General features: G+C 49.3%; 1 protein-coding gene across 12 annotated transcripts in view; it reads right to left on the reverse strand.

Annotated features, from left to right (window-relative positions):
• The window catches only part of MSI2 (musashi RNA binding protein 2), a 197812-nt gene extending 176391 nt beyond the window's left edge, over nucleotides 1-21421 (reverse strand). For 11 of the 12 annotated variants that reach the window (XR_010030231.1, XR_010030230.1, XM_063173864.1 and 8 more), the window contains exons 1-5: nucleotides 21330-21420; nucleotides 21118-21158; nucleotides 20909-20990; nucleotides 20460-20544; nucleotides 16272-16313 (exon numbers count right to left, since the gene is read on the reverse strand). Coding sequence is in view for 10 of the 12 variants with exons in the window: in XM_063173864.1 (XP_063029934.1) it covers nucleotides 16272-16313; nucleotides 20460-20544; nucleotides 20909-20990; nucleotides 21118-21158; nucleotides 21330-21391 (312 nt within the window). In the remaining 2 variants the exon portion in view is untranslated. Of the gene's footprint in view, nucleotides 1-16271; nucleotides 16314-20459; nucleotides 20545-20908; nucleotides 20991-21117; nucleotides 21159-21329 lie in introns of all 12 variants that reach the window. The other variant, XM_063173856.1, reaches the window with a different exon arrangement.

Here is a 21421-nt window from a genome sequence, read left to right on the forward strand (position 1 = left end):
CCCCTCATTCATCAAGCCTGAACACCAATAACTTTGTCACCTCTGAGAATGAGCCACGTGGGTGCTCCAAACCCACTCTGCTGGTTACGTCAGAGGCCGGGAGATGCTGCCTGAATCCTGCCAGAATGGCAGCAAACAAAAGTGGTCTCAGCGTGAGCAGGGAGCAGGGACTTGATTATCTGCAATTAGCAAATCGATGATTCTTCAAGACGCTGATTTAGGCCAGCACTTCTTATTAGCAACAGTCAAGGAAACACAAGGGCAAATTGCATCAGAGCCAAGCCTAGCTCCCAAACATTGTTTCATTTCAAAATTAATATATAATCCTGCAGGAACTCAAGATACACACAGACAACAGCCTCACTTCCATGAGGTACATGCTGAACCCAACCAAGTCCCCACCACCAAGGAAACAAGCAATGTCATTATTTTGCTCCAAATACATGGGTACCTTGGGTAATCAGATGTTAGCAGCCCACTGTAGAGGCACACACTCATTTCAGTGACTGTGCTGGGGTTACAGGTCTGCACCCCGAGTGCAGGTGGAAAAGCCCAGTGAAGTCCTTGGGAAGACACCCACGGGGTTTGGATGAGGCCCTTCTGCTTTTAAATACTTGATCTAATTTTGTCCTGTAACATTACACAAGAGCACAGCTGTATATTTAGGCTCAGAGTTAAACCATTAATTTGCAACTTACAATTTAGTAACACTCCCCGTTAATAATGCCATTGCATGGGTTATGTTCACTTTCCATCTGAAAGTTTAACCACAACAGGTCTCCCTCAAACAGCTTAAAATTAAACCACTGTTCCCATTTGAGATCAGTCACCACAACAGGTATGGTATAAAATATACAACAGCAGACAGCTTCAATATACATTTTACTTTCATTTGTCTGAGATGTTTGTGCCAAGAATCCACTTGAGCCTGCTCTTCACTCGATTAGGGAGAAAAATTTGTTTTTAAAATGATTAAAAGCATAACACTGCCCAGTGTCATGTCCCCTCCAATAATCTTCAATTTGTGGGACTGTCTTTGAAACTGCAGCAGAGCAGTTTTACCACTCACAGCATGTATTTTTCATTTAGTAATCCCTACACTTCCAGAGGGGTTACTGGAAGGAAAAAAGGATACCATTAACCCGTTGATTTTAAAAAGAAAACCAACAAAAAAGCCCAACATTTAGCTATTTTAAGGGAGAATCAGATAGACTTGAAGCCTATAGAAGAATTATGATTTTTACATTTAAAAAATTTGAAGAAAGAAAATTAAAAAGGCCGAGTGGGATTCCAACACATTTCCCCAGTGCACAAACACCTCAGGACACTGGCAGTGCTCGGAGCAGACCCACTGGGCCCTGCTGTGCTCAGAGGTGCTGAGCTCTGCTTTTCTGGAGACAAAGGGATGGGCCCCTGCGTGCCTTCCCTCCACGAACCCAGATAAACTCCAGCCCCGAAGCACAGGAAATTAAAACAGAATAATAGACTAAGAAAAACGCCTGCAGCAGGGAAGGAAATCCTGACCCAGAGCTCGTGCCCTGCAAAGAGTTAAACCTCAGCCCCAGCCAGCCCTGCTGATCTTAGTGCAGCTGCTACCTGCAGCCACGGCCCCTCAGTAGCAACACACAAGGGGAAAGTGCAATTTGGAGCTTCTCTTTTCATCTCTATGGTGACAAAAAGCTCTGCAGAGGGAAATCAGGGTGCCTTCCACTCAAAAGGTTTCTCATTTTCAATGACTGCCTTTCACAATATTTTAATTAAATCTCTGGTGGGGAAGATTTAAAGGAAAAAAAAAAATTCGGATTGTGGGGCTCATTTACAACAACAGAGCAAAAAAGGGGGGGACGTGTGTTTTAAGCATTTTTAAAATAGAAAGATTCTCTGGTTGAAGATTTAAGAATAAATCTACCAGCTGCAAAGTTTTACAAAAGCAGCGTGTGAAGGGGCCAGGAAGTCTTTCTGTAACAAAAACATTTTGTTGCATGTAACGGGTCTCTGGAATTTTAGGAGAGGCTGAAGGACCACCCAGCAAAGGGTCCTTTCCCATGGGCTGAGCACAGCCAGGCACCCACGGGGCTCTGGAGAAGCCCCCGTGTCCCCCTGCAGCACAGCCAGGCACGGGGAGCTGCAGGACAAAAGCAAAGCCGTGGTGCTCATCTGTGTCTTAGAAGTCTCCATTCACTGCTACCAACAAAACACAGCAATATCCATGAGCTGCCAGGAAGGGACAGGCCCATTCCACGAACCCCCAGCAGGACCTGCTCCCAGCCAGGACACCCCAGAGTGCCCAGGTGAGCCCATCCTTTCCCCTGAGCCCCAGACATCCCCCAGCAGAGCTGCAGCCCCCGCCACGGGCAGCCTGCACTGCCCAGCTCCACAGGAACCCCTCTGCCCCAGATGGAAACGCTGATCTCACGGGAAGGGACTGGAAGCACCAAGGAGGCACGGGGAGTGTGTACCACAGAGCACACGCAGAAAAGCAGCACCTGGCTGAGCACAGGAGGAGCAGCAGCAGATAGATGGCTGGGCAGCCCTACCCAAGGCCACATCCCTGCCCAGGATGCCCATCTCACTCCAAGGCAGCAGCATCCAGTGCAGAGTGGGGAAATGATGACTCTGCAATTAGAGCCTCCATACGGCACCAAGAGATTCGAGTGTGTTAATAAACCTAAAGCTCTGGACAAAGCACTCTGCCTCTCATCCAAGCTCCGTTGTGTAATGTGGGAATAATACCCCTACTTCATCCAATATAATTGCCAAAATAACACATTGCTTTCCTGCAAGGTGTGCTGAACTCCCTCGAAAGCAGCGCTGTAACGGCACAGAGTTTTCAAGCATCTTGAACAACAGGCCAAGTGCATTGTAAATTTAATTTTTTAAAGTTAACAGAATACTGAAGTAAAAAGTCCAACTAGACATGCAGAAAGAAATATTCTGATCCTCTATTTAAAATAAAAGCCGGGGTGCAGTGAGCTGCAGTGACACCCAAGCCTGGATCCCACAAACCCCAGAGCAGTGCCTTTGTCACCATGCTCAACAGAGAGCATAAGGGATTCAGCCAGGCTGCCCACTTATCCAGCATTCCCCCCGGCTGGAAATTGCTATTCTGGCAGTACCCAATCTTTAACGACTTCTGGACTAGTCTGCATTTGATTTCAGGGCAAAGGCCATGCCCAGAGGGAGCCCCCGTGAGGAACTCCTCCCTGCAGCTCTCAGGTCGTTCCTAAGGCCATCTGAAAGACCTCAACAAAATGGTTTACTGCTCACACAGGCTAAATATCAAGAGCTCTAACATGAAATACAACCTCTTTTCAAAGGCACCAACAGGCAAAAAGTCTGTTCTTGAAAATAAAACACTGGTCAGGAGTGTGACCATTCAGGACCAAAGGTTCTTTTTTAAATTGATGCAAACAGAACTGCCTGTTTTTCGCGTAAATTATTAATTTTCCTAAAATCATAATCACTGCTGCAAGTCGAGCTACCTCTGTACGCAAAACCCTTTCCACGTACATATTTTCCTGGGGGAAAAAAGGCTTATCCCCACAAAGGAGTATGAAATAAATTGCTTTACTGAAGGTTAATAATATCCTGTCGCCGTGGTAAAAGACTCAATTACAAAACCTTCAGAAGAGCTCCCAAGGAACTCATCTGCCTGCAGTGACAGAGGCTTAAATAGCCAAAATACACAGAAAGGCTAAGCACTTCCCAAAAGAGAGGAAAAGGGGAAAGAGATGGGGGGGTTAAGTAAAAAACCTGGAAATTGGACACTCAAGGTTATAAAAAAAAACCCAAACACACATAACCACAGTTCCTCTCTGCACACACGATTCCCTATAATCTCAGCAAGAATTATGGCCTAGGGAGACCAACACTAATTTTAGTATCAGATTTATTATGCAGCAGGGAGCAGAAATCAGTCAGGCCCGTCTCTCGGTCCTAATGGGCAGAGCTGGCTCACGCTCCAGGAAGGCTCTGCTGAAGAATAGCTCAGGCCTGGTGAAAAACAAAGCCCCTGGGGCTCCCCGAAGCACAAACACGCTGCGTTTCTTAGAAGCCACAATAAAACACAATGATACTCCTCATTTCTGCAGCATTGCTGCTGTCAGAGGAGCCCAAAGCCTGGGAGCATCCAGCAGAGCCACTGCGGGCACCAGAGCCTGGCTGGGGCTGTCCCTGCTGCCCTGGCACTGTGGGGATGGAACTGGGACTGTCCCTGCTGCCCGGGCACTGTGGGGATGGATGGAACCAGGACTGTCCCTGCGGGGATGGAACCGGGACTGTCCCTGCTGCCCGGGCACTGTGGGGATGGAACCGGGACTGTCCCTGCTGCCCGGGCACTGTGGGGATGGATGGAACCAGGACTGTCCCTGCGGGGATGGAACCGGGACTGTCCCTGCTGCCCGGGCACTGTGGGGATGGAACCAGGACTGTCCCTGCTGCCCGGGCACTGTGGGATGGAACCAGGACTGTCCCTGCTGCCCGGGCACTGTGGGGATGGATGGAACCAGGACTGTCCCTGCTGCCCTGGCACTGTGGGATGGCACCAGGACTGTCCCTGCTGCTGGGCACTGTGGGATGGAGCCAGGACTGTCCCTGCTGCCCGGGCACTGTGGGGATGGATGGAACCAGGTCTGTCCCTGCTGCCCTGGCACTGTGGGGATGGATGGAACCAGGACTGTCCCTGCTGCCCTGGCACTGTGGGATGGAACCAGGACTGTCCCTGCTGCCCGGGCACTGTGGGATGGAACCAGGACTGTCCCTGCTGCCCTGGCACTGTGGGGATGGAACCAGGACTGTCCCTGCTGCCCGGGCACTGTGGGATGGAACCAGGTCTGTCCCTGCTGCCCTGGCACTGTGGGATGGAACCAGGACTGTCCCTGCTGCCCTGGCACTGTGGGGATGGATGGAACCAGGACTGTCCCTGCTGCCCTGGCACTGTGGGGATGGAACCAGGACTGTCCCTGCTGCCCGGGCACTGTGGGGATGGAACCAGGACTGTCCTGATGCCCTGGCACTGAGGGGATGGAACCAGGACTGTCCCTGCTGCTGGGCACTGTGGGGATGGATGGAACCAGGACTGTCCCTGCTGCCCTGGCACTGTGGGGATGGATGGAACCAGGACTGTCCCTGCTGCCCGGGCACTGTGGGGATGGATGGAACCAGGACTGTCCCTGCTGCCCTGGCACTGTGGGGATGGATGGAACCAGGACTGTCCCTGCTGCCCGGGCACTGTGGGATGGAACCAGGACTGTCCCTGCTGCCCGGGCACTGTGGGATGGAACCAGGACTTCACAGCCTTCCCTGTGTCTGCCTGTGCCCCATTCACTCAGAGCACCACTTGCACCAGTCTTAAGAGGCTTCACCTACCCAGTGAAGCCAGGCCCATCCCCAACACCTGTTTCTAGTCAGTCAGTACCAGTTACAAAAGCCTTTTGCAGAAGGTTTCATGACTGACTCACTCCCACCTCCAATGATGCAACACCCAGTCCATTTCCACACACGGCCTCATCCACTCGTGGGGACTGCAGCTCCTCACCCAGCACTGCCCACAGCACAGCCAGGACGCCTCAGCCCCCAAACCCTGCCTGTCCCCTCCTCCCCTGCACCTGGGAACACACAGCAAGCAGGTGCAGCCCCAGCACAGCTCAGGTTTGGAATAACCCTCCTCTAAGGCACCAGCAATTCCCTGTTTCGAGTACTGCAGAACACGTGAGCAGCACTTCTGTTTAGCACATCCATGAAACAAGGGTGATGACAATCACAATCACTTACCTCATCTCTGTGTGGTAAGAACAAGGGCCACACTTAAACTAGTTTAAGTCATTTCAGCACACAAGTCTTTCGTGAAAGTAGGATGGGGATGTCTCCAGCAATGTACATACCACAGACTATCAACTACCCTTTGAATAAAACTTTTCCAAGAATCAGTTTTTCACTCACAGCTCACTCAGCTCAAGACCAGAAACTTTCAAACCATCACTATCTCACTTTATTTTCACATAGTGGACAGGCAGGCACATACTCCCAAAACCTGCACTCCCTATTCTCTGTCTACCTAGGCACTTTGCTAGCAGATTTCTGGTTTTGTTTTTGAAATGCCCTTGGAGCATACTAAGCAACTTAGAAGCTTTGCTTTGAGCTGCTCTGACAGAAGTTAGGGGAATATGTCCTGCTAACTCCAACACAAACACAATCATCACTAAGAAATGAAGAAAAGTCCATCAAAAACATGCATGACCAGGTCTGTTTTTCACCTGGTCCTAATGCAGTGCAAGAGTAAATAAAAAAGCAGGCTTACAAGTTTTGGATTCCCCTGCATCTACTGTCCTCCTTTAAAACAGCTCTTTTACCTCAAAACTTCAAGAAAAAAGGAAAAAAAGCATAACACCAGTCTCCCATTGAAACAAATGCCTCCCCCACCCCACAAATTCCCCCCAAAGCATTACCTTCTTATGGCTCAAAGCAGCTCCAGACCACGGTGGACTGTCCACGAGGAGACCACAGCAGCTCTGGCTCCCACCACCTCCTCCAGTAAATACCCTCGCCACAGCACGTGACTGCAATCAAACCTGGGGCTGATAATTGGTTTCAGGTGAGGGACACACCTGCCTAATCAGCAGCACAGCAGGGGAGCAACGGACAGGTTAACTCAAATCACCTGTGCCCCATCTGGGCTCACCCAAGAAACCCAGACTGCACACGCTGCTGCTGCTGCCCCTGCTCCAGCTGCCCAGCCACCCAATCACCTCTCCACAGCCCAGAGCACATTTTCACCTGCATAACCAGCACCAATAATCAGCCAAGAAATTCAGGACTTGCTCTCTGATCTCTGTTCCACCTCAAGAAGTGCTTGGCAGCTTCGTTTGTCTGCCTTGATCCAACACTCTCCAGTTCTCAGGAATGAGAGACAAGCAGGTGCTGCTGCCCTTCTCTCAGCTGGAGCCAATTCAGAGCATTTCAAGGAAACACACCAAGGCACTCCTCAGGGACCAAGGGCTGCACCTGCCCAAGACCTATAAGAACATTTAAGAAGCAGCAAAATTTGTCTGACCATGTCCATGTAAGAAGTTTACCCTGCCCCTGCATTCCTTCAGCTGCAACCAGGCTGAAATAAGATTCATGAGTAAGGTGCTCTGCAACAATACTTGTCCTCTCCTACCTGCTTCTTTCCCCACCACTTTCAAGTGAATTGACTCTTTCTGTTACTTTCCACACACTGCAAGAGATCAGGATTACACAGCACCAGCTGAATAATGCTCTGCTCACACTATCCTCAGCTTCATGCGTTCAGATGACAGTGATGGGGACTATAAAGGCACCAAGACAGATAATCACTGCTTATGTCTGCAATTATAGTTCCAATAAAGCTTCTTCATGGCTCTTTAGCACTAAGGCTTTTGGACTGGTAACTGAATTGTTTTAATATTTTTTTCTATTCCCTATTTTATTCTTTTCCTACTGCATACACATGCTTAATCGAGAGAGAAGACAAATGCCTCTATTAAAATATCCACTGGAAATACCTACAAAAAGAGGTCCACAAATCTAAACTGACTTCTTATGACTGCCACAAAATCAAAGCCACGCTCACAAAACTTTGGGGGAATCATAACTGTGGAAGACTTTCAATAATCATTGTATTTGATCGGGAAGATTAATGACATAGTGGCTGTGACCAGATGAAAAAGAGAGGGGAAAAAATAAAGCACAGGATGATCACAACTCCCTTCTCATACATAAATTGCCAGGCATGTCACACAGAGCCTGCTGCTCTATCCCAGTTCCTGGGATTAGGTGAGGCAGGAGTTTGGAGCACAAAAGGCGCTGTGGCAGGAGATCCCCACTGCCACCCACCCCTGGGGTCCCATGTGGGCTGGAAATGTCCCCAGGCAGGCAGGGGGGGGACAGAGGCTCAGGATGCTGGGGCAGCCTGTCCCCAGAGCTCTGCAAACACATCAGGCCAGGATCCCCATCTGCACAGGACTGGGACACCACAGCACCATCCCTCCCACGGGCACCCAGAGGGGAGCGGGCACAGCCTGCGGCACAAAGGAGCCGGGCAGCTCCCAGAGGAGCCTCTGGCATGGCTGTGGGGAAGAGCAGCCAAGGCTTACCAGGAGGCAGAGGCCCCCAGGACAGCTGCAGTTCAGCACGCTCCCCCTCTCCTCTGTCACTGAGGGCAGCCCTCTGAGCCCACCACAGCCCTCTGGCAGGCTCCCCCCTGGCCCCAGCACTGTGCCCCGGCCCCCAGGCTGCTCTGCAGCCACGAGAGCAGCATGAGCCATAACTCACAGCTCCCTCTCACATGCCATGGCTGTGCATCCTTATCTTGCTTCCCCTCTCTGCAGCTCGGAAGTGCCGGCGCAGGCAGGAACCTCAGCAGTTACAGCCCCTGCCTGAAGCAGAGCACTGCCACTCCAGGCAGGGCCTCCCTCACCAACGTCACAGTCAAAAGCCGTTAAAAACAACAAAAAGCCCAGGTTAACCCCTCCAAGACCAGTGGCACAAAGAGCTGGCAGCGCACAGTGCTGCCGTGCCTCCCACACTTCCTCCCCAGCCCAGGGATGCTGCCAACATCCCCTCAGACAGAGCAGCCGTTCAGCGCCGCACCAAACCGGGGGCAGGAAGCTCTGTGCCACGCTGACATCTCTGCACAATCCCCTGCTGCCCTCCTTCCTCTGACCCCTCATCTCCAGCTCAATGGCAGCACCAGTACCAGGCCCACCAGGGCCTTGCTTGGGGTCCCACACGCTGTGCCAGGACCACCAGAGTCTGAACAACAGCGACTCTGCTTCCTCAGCTCTCAGCCCCAGCCAACAGCAGGACAATCCCAGCCAACAGTGGGCCCGGGACATTTCCACAGCAGGTTTAGGAGGGCTTTTTCACCAGGCAGTGTTTGAAGACGGTACAGTTAAATGTCTGGTGTGTGTTCAGCAGGCCAGCCGTCCAGGGCTGGAGTGTCAGAGCTGACCTACAGAAGGTGGCTGGGGAGGAAGATGAGATGGTGCAAATCAATCAAAACAACCCCAAGCACTTTACAGTACAGACTTTGTGAGGACAGGAAACTCCTGCAAGAAGCCACGAGTTTTTGCTGTAGTGGTCTCAGGGGTCGCTCAGTACTCACACGAGAGATCTCTCAGGATCCTGAGGACATGGCAGGGAACAAGACCTGACACCACCCAACACAGTGCCTGAGAGCAGTCCCGAAAGGTGAGGCAATACCCCACATCTTCAGAAAACTCCTATCGTATTTCCCATCTCAGCATCACCTTTGGATTTCTTTTCAATGTTTTCTGTTCCCTCCCACAATTCACTGAACACACGATGCTCTATAGGCTCTGCAGGTCTGCCAAATACAACAGCAGAAGTAGGAGAATTTCACCAGCAAAGAAACATCTTTACACTCATTCACAGCACTTTGCAAACCTTTGGCAAAAGGATAAATGCTCCATGTACATATGGAGCCCTGCACACAGCTTGGGCTGGAGCAGGGAATCACACCAACACAGCTCTGAACAGACCTGACTGATAACACAGCCAAAAGGATAACAAAACAAGAGCTTCACTCGTTCAGCAAGCACTGCAGAGCAATCCCTGGCAACATCCCCTTCATCAACACCTTCTCCCAGCAGTGCAACAACCACCAAACCTGCCAGTGCTGAGGCCTTGCAGCTGGCAAGCTTCTGCCATAAACCCTGACTTGAGCATCATCTCCCAGTCCAGTGGGATTCACGGAGACTTAGCACAAACACCCAGCTCCTTGCAAGCTCCTTTCACACCACGCTGCCCTTTGGGAAGATTCCTGAGCAGTTTTCATCCAGCAACTGGTTAAAGCCTCCCCAGACTCTCTATCCAGCAATCATTCTCTTTATACCAGCATTCAAGAAGCTGAAAGTCTTGTCTGCACTTCACAGTCCCTATTTTAAATAAATCCAAACTTCAAAACACTTCTTTACCCTGTGCTCCTCACCTTCTCTTTGAGGCAAAACTGACCCACAGAACAACGTAAAGATGAGCTCTGAGTCAGGAATACCAAAACACTGATTAAAAGAGCACAGCACAGGTTTGGGAGCACTGCAGAGGAATTCTGTACCCTCTGGGACCCAGCCCTGAGCCAGGAGGGCTGGAGCTGCACCAGGACCCAAGGAGCCCTGCCCAGCCCCATCCCACAGTTGTGTGGCACACACGAAGGAAAACAAAACCAGGGGGACTTAACTTCCAACCCTGGGAACTACTTAATTCACCAGATATTAGTTTCTTTCCCCCACCCCACCATTTTTCCCTCCCACCTGCCAGGCCACCTCATTACTGTCACTCTGCATCAGTTCTTGCTACAGCAGTTTTCTTGGACCTTTGCCCCTTCAGTCAGCTTGAAACCTCTTCCCTATTGTACATCAGAGTCAATGGGAAATTAATGCAAGTCTTTGCTGGGGAGGGCAGGGCAGAGGCACTTTCTGCTGCTGTCAATACCTCTTTTCCTTCACCCTTCCTGCCACCTACACTTCACCAACATATTAAGGAGCCTTGTCTGCATCTCACTGTGCTCACTGAGGTCTCTGGGACCATTCCTCACGTGCAGAATTGCATAAGCCTTAGCAGGGTCCTTCTTTATAAAAGTTCCCAGTCCTCATTTAAGCCTACTCAGTCACAACAATACACCCAGCTGCAGATGTCCCAGCACAGGGAATGACTGAGCAGGGCAGAACAACTTCCCAACATTCCTCAGATTTTCTCTGCACTCAAAAAAGAGAAGAAATACTTCCAACAGGAGAGCAGTAAAATGCCAAAGCTTAGAAGTAACTTATTAATACCCCATGCTGATCTGGCTACAAAGTTTCACAGTAACTTTCAAATTACTCAGCAAACCACAATTTCTGCAGCAGTAATCGTAAAAATCATAGGCCACGTTGAACACTGCTCACATAGTTTACAGAATTATTCCAGTGACTAAGGCAAACAGAACGTGTGATTTCAGGGCTAGAGCCTAAATTAAGCTTCAATAATGACCTTTTTTTTTTTTTAAGTCTGATGCCACGCTGACCTGTAATCAGTTTTTTGAGGAAACAGCAGAATTGTATTTTCTTGTGAGTGAGATCCTCCAGTGGAGGGGGGAATATGAGAGAGATAGAACTGCCTGTCTGAAGGAGAAGTGATGGAACTGACCATATACAAAGTACTGTCAAATACACAAAGTAATCTTTTAATCTTTTCTGCTACGGGCTTCACAGTTCAACAAAGCATTTAATAATGTGCTTTGAGCCCATGCTGATTCAGCAAAGCACTTACCCACATGCTTATGCCAACTTAAGTATATGCTTAAGTGCTTTCACACAATAGGGGCAGAGAAGACTCAGGCCCTGAGATGAACCATTTTCTGAAACAAGCTGTTTTTCCCTAAGATCACTGACTATTTACAGCTTCTCCTCATTTTATAGCATGACCCAAAATGCATTTGAAGAGAACACTTAAGTACAACTGAAAAGTCAAATAACTATCAGGAACAGCAAGACCCAAGGTAGAGCTTAATGAACCAGAATTGTTCTTGGCTCCTTCTCAGCACAACATACATCTTGATGCACACACCCCACCTTGCTCTGCTTCAGTGGCTCTCCTCTAAAAATAAGTTCCAAGTTGCCTTTAATGCTCTGGATTTCACAACATTTATGAGACTATCACCAGAGTCAACAGGCTAAAAAAAGAATCCATTAGCATTAACTGGCCTGTCACTGGCAGTGACAAATAAATGAATTTGATGGTTTTAGATCAGTCATTAGTAGACCTACCCCCGGGCTGATAAAGGCTCAGCACTTTGCAGAGGAGATGTACTCAATCTGGAAGCAGAGGGGATGCACAGGGGTGTTAGCATGCTGCTCTCCTTCCATTTCCCTGACCTCCCTACCTCAGAACCTTTCCTGGCAGTTACAAGTGCACAGAAGTCACCTGGTAGATGCCATTAAAAATAATCCAACAATTCAGGAAAACACAGGCAATGTAGAACCTCCTTTTTAAAAAAATCCCAGGTCAGACAGTGTTCAATTTTAATTTTTAGTTAGCAGCATGTCAAAGGGAAGGAAAGTACATTAGGACTATTCCTAACATGAAAGACATCCTTAGGCAATGAGAATGGAAATACAGACATTTTAACAAGCACAAGACAGTCTGTGGGGATTCAGGACAACATGAACAATCTACCTGAGTGATTGGGGAGAAGAAATACATGTTTACATCTCCAAAATACAGCAGTCACAGAAATCCAGCTCAGCTCCTGTTCCTGATAGAAGGCCCTGCACAGCCCCTCCTCCTCTGGCTGCGACACCCAAGGAGAGAGCTCAGCCTCTGCCTCAGCCACGGCACAGAGCACAAACCCACAGGGCTCCTAAATCCTGATACTCCACTGCCTGCCGCTGGGCTCACTCGGACTCTGGAACTTTTCCACAGCCCCATCCACTGCCAGAGGGAAGCAGGTTCCAGGAGCTTACCCTGGACCAGGCATCCACATCGAGGGTGGCTGAACAAGACACCCAAACAGTGGCCATGGACCACCCAAAGAAACCCCCCAGTCCATCTGGGAAGGACTTCACACTACTCTGCACACAGATGGTACCATGATTATCACTGAGCTACTCATCCATGCCTGATGTCAAGATCAGGAAATACTTCCTCCCTTACTCCACTCAGACCTGCAAATGCAGGGGAATCTAAAAGGAATGTTTAAAAATCATTGGGTAAAGGTCTGACCTTGCTGCTCTTTACAGCCTGGTGGGGAAGGAAGGGTGGGCAGGAAAGGAAGAATCCTGAGTTCTGCTACTGTGTCCAGGTCACTCTTTCGAGAAAAAAAAAAAAAAAGAAACTTCAAAGTAAACACCTAAAATCAGATGTGAAGTAGCAGGACTAACCTGAAGGAGTTTACAGGCAGAAGCAGGGGAGAAAACAAACAGAACTCTTGATTTTCAAGGTCCATCATTTGCTTTGGAATGAAATCTCTCCCTGCTACTCTGGCTGAGGCTTATCAGACAGCCAAGGGACGCAGACACCCCACCCACAGCTAACTTAATTGGAATCAGACATCCAAATCCACTGGTTAGCTTTAAAACACAATCCCAGGTTAGCCTGGGTGTTATCCCCAAAGGCCATGCCCTCCACTGGCTGCTCTGGAGCAGGCAGCTCCACAGCCCCACGCCAAAGGAGAGCTGCTGGCACTGCCCCCTGCCCAGGGGGTACCAGATGCGCCCAAGTGCTCAGAGCCCCCGTGCCCAGGCAGACAGGAAACCCAGCTGGCCACGGGCACAGGGGCCAGGACAGTCCTGCACCAACCCCTGTGATAAATATTCTCCAACCTAACAGAGCAGGGAACATCAGAAATGGCAGGCTGTGTGTAACAGTAACTCAATTATTGTAGTCTCCAATATTCAAAAGGGGGCACAAAACTACTGGCACCCCATCAGCGCTGCGTTTGAAGGACTTGTTAAGTCAGCAGAGTTACAAATGATCTCCTGTTACACAGTGCCTTCCAGCACAGGGAGCAAGGCAGATTTTTATCACGGAACAGAGGAAGGAGACATATATTCCCCAGCAGCCCAAGGAGTTAAACCCTGCAGCAGAATTCCTGAAACAACAGCTTCAAGTGGTGCTGGCCCTCCCAAGGAGGGCAGGATTCCACATCCAGTAACCCAGGGGAGGCACTCGGGAGGATTTCTGCAGGGTCACGCTGGGCTGTTACAACCTGCCACTGCCGGCTCCGGAGCCAATCTGCATCACCAGAGAGGCGTCAAACCGCGGAGATGCGGTTCAAAAACCCAAAATAAAGCGTTTCACTGGGCTGGGGTTGGAAAGGGCCTCAGGGCTGGGCAGCTCCAGTGGATCGGGAGGGGAGGAACAAGTGAGCGTGGGCTGGAAAAGGCAGGGGCGAAGATCAGCTGTAAGGACAGGCATGGAGGGATGGATGAGATGGGGGAATGCACCCCCAGCCTTGCTTCACCCCAGCCCCCATCACTGCCAGGAAAAGCACAGGAAAAGGAAAAAACCCCAAACAAATCCCCATTTTACTAAACGTACCAGGAAGCAAGATTACTCAGGGGAAAAAAAAAAAAACCACAAAACAAAAACAAAAAACAAATTCTCCCCTTGCACCTAGAGAGACAGAGACATTTCATTAAATGCCATTAATCTCCACAGACCCAAGCATTAGCTAGTTAATTAGACTAAAGTACAGTCACATTTTAACGCTGAGCATTCGCTATTCAACTGGGATAAATGAACAACTAAAGTCCAAAACCTTAATTCAGTATCTAATTAAAAAAACAGAAAACAAAATATTCAGATTATGAAATGCTTGCCAGAATAATACATCATAATTGATGTAAAATCTGCTCTTTATTGCATTTCTGATTTTCTCCAGTCTCCAAATCAGGCTGTTTTCAATCTTCAGATTTTTTTCAAGTGCCCCGTAGAAATCCCAACACTTTAGAAAGGACAACTGTGTAAAAAGCAGCAACAGACACTGCTGACCTCTCCAGAGAGAGCGAGCTCCTGCTAAGAGTGGAATTTGATGTCCATTCCAGCATTTGCCCCACGCTTGAAAGATGTCTGTTACCAAAAACCAAGGGAAAAAACCCCCTACGTGTAGAAAAACAAAATCCCCTTTGTCAATACAGCCTGATTTTGCATTCTTTAACACAAAAATTTAACTCACTAATATGCTCGACACAAAACATGTCCTCATTTTTTTAATTGTTAGAGAAGAAATCACATGGGACAGCTTAACAGCTCTGTTGTGCCCATTACAAACTTCTCCAAATAACACTGTAGAAACAGATAACTGGCACTGAAGACAGTTTAAAATGTAAATTAACCTTTAAAAGGTATTGGGAAGGAGGATAGGCCCATCAAGCTCATGATCAAAATTCTGTTAACTTTAAATTGTATATTACAGATGGCATCAATCCAACAACATAATCCAGAAGCCACAAGCCCCACACAGTATAAACTCTTTGCTCAGTGCAGAAGCAAGCCAGGCACACTATTATTCACCAATTAGTAATTAGATATGTCCTAGGAAGAGAAGAACCTCTAAACATTTGCCTACATTAGTCTGGTTTAAAATTCTGCGAGTAGGCTGTTGGGGTTTGTTCTCTTTTTTTTTTAAGAGCTCCCCAGCACCTCTCCTGTGCCATGCCTGGGGGTTTGAAATGACACAGGGTTTTTCCTAGATGCCTATTTTGTGCAATACTTAACATCATGGTTCAACACACCCAGTTACACTGCTTGCTTTCGTGAGGAGCTGTATGCAATAACAGTTCAGGCTGCAGGTCGGGTAGTTTCCCACCACCAACTTTAAACCTCTCTTCCTTATTGACTTGCATGTACAACTTTGCAGCCTTTTTCTCCCATTTTTACCAGAAGACTGAAGTTACCCAACATGACAAGTGTGTACACAAGTGCCATACATCAGTTAAATTAAGTTTTTTCCAATAGACTCTCAAAAACAAATTAAAAAAAAAAAGTCAATTGCAAAAGTTTTCTTTCAGCCTCTGGCTTTCAAAATTCACACGCTGCAAGTCTGGCTTTGAAACTGATTTGTTTTCATTAGGCGCAACCTAAAGAGCAACAATCACTCGTATTCCACGGGCAGCTTCTGCAGGAGAAATGGCACCAGTGGCATTTGGACAGAGTGCAGGGGCACAAGAGCCTCTGTTCCTGCAGGTCCCCGTGCCACGGCCAGGACTGGTGGCCAGGCCACTGCTCCGGCCAGCCTGACCAGCTGGACACTCCCAGCTCTGTGTTCCCCTGCTCCTACAGAAGAGCCAGCAGCCCCCAGAGCCTCACCAGGAACTCCCCACGCGAGCCTTACACACAGCTCCGCACACATCTCTTGAGTTACACAAAAGGAAATTTGCAAACAATGAAGGCAGAGATAGATCCCCATCCATCACAAGCACAGAACTGAAAGCTCAGCTCAAACCAAGCCTGAAGGCTGCACTCAATCCAAGCGCTGCCCATGAAGCCAGCCCGGAGCCCAGAGCAGCCGCCCGGGCGCGGGGCTGAGGCTGAGGCTGAGGCTGAGGCAGCGCCGGCCCCGCTCCCGCTGCCCAGCCCGGCCCAGCAGCCCTGCACGGACACAGAGCAGCTCCTGGGCCCCAGGCACACGCTGACCCCCCCAGCAGCAGCAGCTTTAAAAGCTTTCATTGCCAATTCCCCGGCTGAAACTCGAACTGCCTGGCAACAACGATTCTCTGTGTGCCTGAAATCCTATTATCGATCCTCCTACTTACCTTGGGCTGTGCTCGTCGGGGAAACGCAACTTTAGGGTCAATCTGAGGAAAAAGAAAGGGGAAATCAACAGGGTAGCTTTGGTTGTCATTTCACATTATTTTGATTTTAAATCACTGAATTATTAATCCCTCATTTCTCAGGCTTGCAATTCAGCACACCGGGTCATCCAGAGCTACTCTGGAAATGATAGGTCACAGTCTGGGGAGTTTGGCAGGGGTGGGGAGATGGGAAGACAGGATGAAAACATCTCTCCTGCACTTCTCCTCCATCATCCTCTGGGAAGCAACCCCCATGGGTGCTCAGGGAGCTTTGGATCGATCTCTGGGTGCTGCCTGTACCACTAAACTGCATGTTGAGGACTATCCACATGCCCTAGAGGTTGCACAGAAAGAGGGCCAGCACTCCTGACCAACGTCTTAACTTGGTGGCTTTGACACCTGCCCCTTCCTGCACTTGGGTTTGGGGTTACTTCTTTTTTTCTGCTTTGTTTTGCTAACTGACAAGCAACACCATACAAAAAAGGAAAGCAAAGTCAAATTATTCACATTTCAATTATTAAAACTGAAACATTTGAAGGACTAGAGTCTCCTCCATAATAATATACCCAACTGATGTGATTTACTCACTCTCAAAGAAAATAAGTGAGCAATGCAAAACTCCAAAGGGGCATTTCTGGGATGGGGCAGGAAGGGAGGGGAGTAAGTTACAAACGAGTTTCATGTGTGTGAAATATACACGCACTGAACTCAAAAGTAAACAACTTCCTAAACAAGGTTTTCCATTAAGGACTTACTCAAACTATCCATGTTCATACACGTCACCACAGACAAAAAGAAAGGGGGGGAAAAAATCCTTGCTTTACCCCCCTGGCCTGTTTTAAGATGCAGCGTTGGCTCCCCTTGCGCTGCATGAATTAGCACGTCCCCTCTGCATTCCAAAATGCTAATTCTGCAACCTCACACAACTTCCACGGGGTCATCTCTAAAAAGGGACTCCTCTCTCCCATTCAAAAATTACATGAAACCAAAAAGGCGCCACCGCAGGCACAAAGGAATGGCACCCGGTGGTGTTTGGAGGCTGGATGTAAACAAAACCACCAGCCCTGCCAACAGCAGCTCCCCTAAATCGCAACACAGTGCCCGTGCGCTGCTGCCCTCACTGCTGGCTCTCAGCAGCACCTGCACGCAGACATCTTCCACAAAAAGGGCCTGGAAAAGGATGTTCTGAAGTACTGGATCCTGCCTGGACTGTGCAACCTGCAGCTGCTCTCAGTGCTGTCCTTGCCTGTGCCACCAAGTGATGCCACTGACGCCGGCAGCATTAAGCACATTCAGAAGGACGGGCTTTTGTAGACTTTGGGACTGGCTTTTGTTGTGTTTCTCCCCCCTCAAGCAAACCCTGAGGAAAAAGAGATGTTTGCATTTGGTATTGTTATTCCTGCGGTGATAAATATTCCTGTCACTGCTAAATAACCACGGGTCTCTCCTAAAAAGCAGTTTTACTCAATTAATTTGTCAAAATGGGAAATACCGCAGACATTTGATGCGCAACTGATAAACTGATTTGCCTCTATCAGATACAAATATTGTACCTTTTTTAGGACACACCTGAGAAATGAGCGATTACATGCCATTTTATTGTTCAAAAAGCATAAAAATTATTTATCTAGAGAGCTAACCTTTTCATAGAGATTAACATTATCTACAAATATATTCAGCACTGACTAGGCATTTGTCTACTGGGGAAATACAACAGGTACGGATTTTCCACAGCAATACCCAAAGGTGGAAAAATATGCACTTTTCTATGTTTGCTCCAAAACTACAGGTTTTCCCACCAAAGAACACCAGGCCCACCAGAGGGACATCACTGCAAAGTCCTGCTGGTAAAAAGCTGGGAGAGCCATTAAACTCCAAAGCAACACATTCATTTTTGAAGGTCAGTTCAAAGAGCATGGAGTCCCTTGCACCACAGCAACAGATTTTCTAAAAGAACTGAATTTTCCTTCCCACAACCTTTTGCATAAACATCACCAGCCTTTGAAAACAAACACTAGCAACGAATGTGGCAAATCCATACCTTTTGCATAACCCTGTCAACTATTTAAACAACAACCAAAAAGGAAACAAAAAAAAAAAAAAAAAAAAAAAAAAAACAAAAAAACCAAAGTTCTACCAAAAAAAAAAAATTAGTTAGTTAGGTACAATTCTACTTACTGTATCTACAAGTCCTCTAGGAAATGACTATAATACTATTTCTGATATGAATGGCCATTACCTAAACAAAGCTTTTAACGTAACTGTAAACAAGAGCGACGTTTCCATGCCAATACCCAACCGATCTGCCTCCTGTGCTGAACGTTGAAACAGAGTCAAATGCCTTGTTATACTGCACAACAGTTACTACAATACTCTACAAATACACGCCTGAAAGGACCTGCCGGGCTCTGGGCTTCACTTTTAGGCTGAATTACTGATTCTAAGGTCAGTTTTGTATTTGGATTGATTCAATCATTATCACACAACCAACACCGAGGCAGATTTGCCCCGGTGAAGCTCTTCACCCCTCCCCCAGAGAAGAGCAAATTAATACATTGCAGGGACTAGACTGTGATACAAGAAAAAAGCTGGGGGAGGACCTAATTATAGTCAGAAATATGACAGGGTGTCCTCCCATGATTTTTTTTTTTTTAAACTCTCGTTCAAGATACTGCTTGCCTTTGTTCTTCTTATCTAAATTTATCTTTAAAAACACATAGAGAATATAGCTGTACATGAAAAGTCTGGTGAGTTTAATTTCAGGAGCACGGTTGAATCAGTTATCTTACCATATCTGATTAAACCTAAAATCAAATTATTAAGGCATGTGAAAGCATGGGCTTCGTGTTCAGGCAAGCCCAGCAGAATCTGTAGGTCGAATTAAAACACTAGATTCCACCTGCTTCTACAAGAGCTTTAAGCTTTTTGTTTCCGTATAAATTACATTTAAAAAAAAACATATCCTCACGTTTGCTCCCTGCTTCTCCCTTTCTTCATTGAACTATAATCTCGCACACACAGGCACCCGTGAGATGTTGCAGCACCGAGACAGGCTTGCTCCTAACACCAGGCTCAGGTTAAAGTAAACCCCTTGAGCCCCAGAACACCGCCTGCAAACCCCAGTGACAGCAAGGAGCACGCTCGATGTGCCCAGCAGCATGTCTCTGCAGACAGCTCCCTTCCCAAACACAGCCCCCTCCGAGCCAGCAGCACCAGAGCACTGATGACCTCTAGCAGTGTCCTTCCCCCCTCCCCTCCCAGCTCTGCCCAGGCTCAAAACTACAACCAAGTAGGAGGCACAAAACTTCATCTTTTTGCTTGGCCTGGGTCACAGGGAGAACACAGGGCCCAGAGCTGCACTTGCCCGACACCTTTTGTTTGACCCAACACTGAAAGCACCACATTGGGGCAGAGGGCAAACTCGGGTGTGGAATTTTTGTTTAAAAAAAACCCCAAAAATGTAATGTTTATTTAAAAAAAAAAAAAAAAAAAATCAGCTGTATCTCACAAGCATTTTTTTCCTTACATTATGCACTGGAGACCGAGCGCAGCAAAAAGCTCTGGAGAAACAACAACACATTAGGACTTGTGTTTCTCTACCACATCCACTCTCCAGCTCTGGCAGAGCTTCCCATAAATTACCGCGTGCGTTTCGCCGGGGCCCTGCCATCACAGGTGAGGGGACCTCTCCAAAAAATGACTTTGGGAAATGACACGAGCAGCAGCTTTCTCGGTTTGACAGTAAGTCACTCCCACCTTGAAACGCGCTCAACAATACATAAATAATCAGTCAAAAGAATCGCAAAGTTCCCTGCAGAAAGCATGCCGCAGCCCAACACCAAAAAAAGTTGGATTTTACTCCACAGCTTTTTCAATGTCACCGCTCAATAAAATATAAGGCCGGGGGAGGAGCCAGCGGTCGGTATGGGTGAATTCCGATTTCAAAAAAAAAAAAAAGAAGTTACCGCTTTTGGCAAGTTAAAAGGCAGAGTCTATAAAAAATATAAAGGCAAAGCCGAGGCACGCAAGGTCCCGGTTCAATGACAGCCTGGCACCGCCCGCGGCACCGGCCCGAGCGGGGCTCGGAGCGGCCGGGTCGCGGCCGCGGGTGCGGGAAGGGCGGCGGGCAGCCCCCGCAGCAGCACCTACCGTCTTGGAGTCCAGCTCGTGGTGCGGCTGGGCCAGGACTTTGTCTACACTCGCCGGATCCGCGAACGTAACGAACCCGAAGCCTCTGCGAGAGACAAAGAGCGAGGGGATGGCGGGGGGGTGGGGGGGGTGGTGATGAGAATTAGAGCCAAAGGGAGAAGTCATAAAAATAAACCGCTGGGTCCCCCTCCTTCCTCCGCCCTCCCCCGAAGCCTCCGGGAGCAGGGGCGGCCGGCTCGGACCCCCAGCCCCTCTCCGGCTCCGCCGGCCGCTTTGTTTCCTGATCCGGGCTGGAGGGATGCGGGCGGGGAGAGCCCTCCCGCAGCGCCCCACGCGTGCGGGGGGATGCGGGCCGGGCTGCTGGGCCGGCACCGGGGGCTGCGGGTCCACCCGCCCCGACCGCAACTCGCGAAGTTTGTCAGCCCGAGCGGGGTGGGCGGCGGTTTTACCTGGAGCGCTTGGTGGTGGGGTCCCGCATGACCATACACTCCCTAATTTCTCCGAATTTGCTAAAATAGTCTCTAAGGCTGTCTGCGGAGAGAGAGCAGAGAGGGAGAGGAGGGTCAGGGATGGGGGGGCGCGGGCAGGGCCCGGCCGGCGGGACGCGGCCCACGCGGGGCGGGACACGCGTGGGGAGGGGGCGGCGGGCGGGGGTTACCTGGTGAGGTTTGCCAGCTGAGGCCGCCGATGAACATCTTGCTGGAGGGAGAGAGCAGAGCGGAGTTGAGCGCCGGTGCGGGATCGGCCATTTTGACGGGGCAGCTCCCGGCGGGGCGGAGGGGCGCGGAGCGGAGCGGCGCGGAGCGGGGCGGGCCCGCCTGACCGCCCCTCGCCGCCGCGCTCCGCGCCCCCGCCGCCCCGCCGACTTACCCGGGGTCGTGCTGCGCCTCTCCGGGGCTCCCCGAGGTAGCCTGGCTCCCGTCCGCCTCCATGGCCGCGCCGAGCGAGAGCCCCTTAGAGAA

The sequence above is a fragment of the Melospiza melodia genome, chromosome 21 (genome assembly GCF_035770615.1).
Source record: "Melospiza melodia melodia isolate bMelMel2 chromosome 21, bMelMel2.pri, whole genome shotgun sequence".
In the NCBI taxonomy this organism is placed as follows: domain Eukaryota; kingdom Metazoa; phylum Chordata; class Aves; order Passeriformes; family Passerellidae; genus Melospiza; species Melospiza melodia.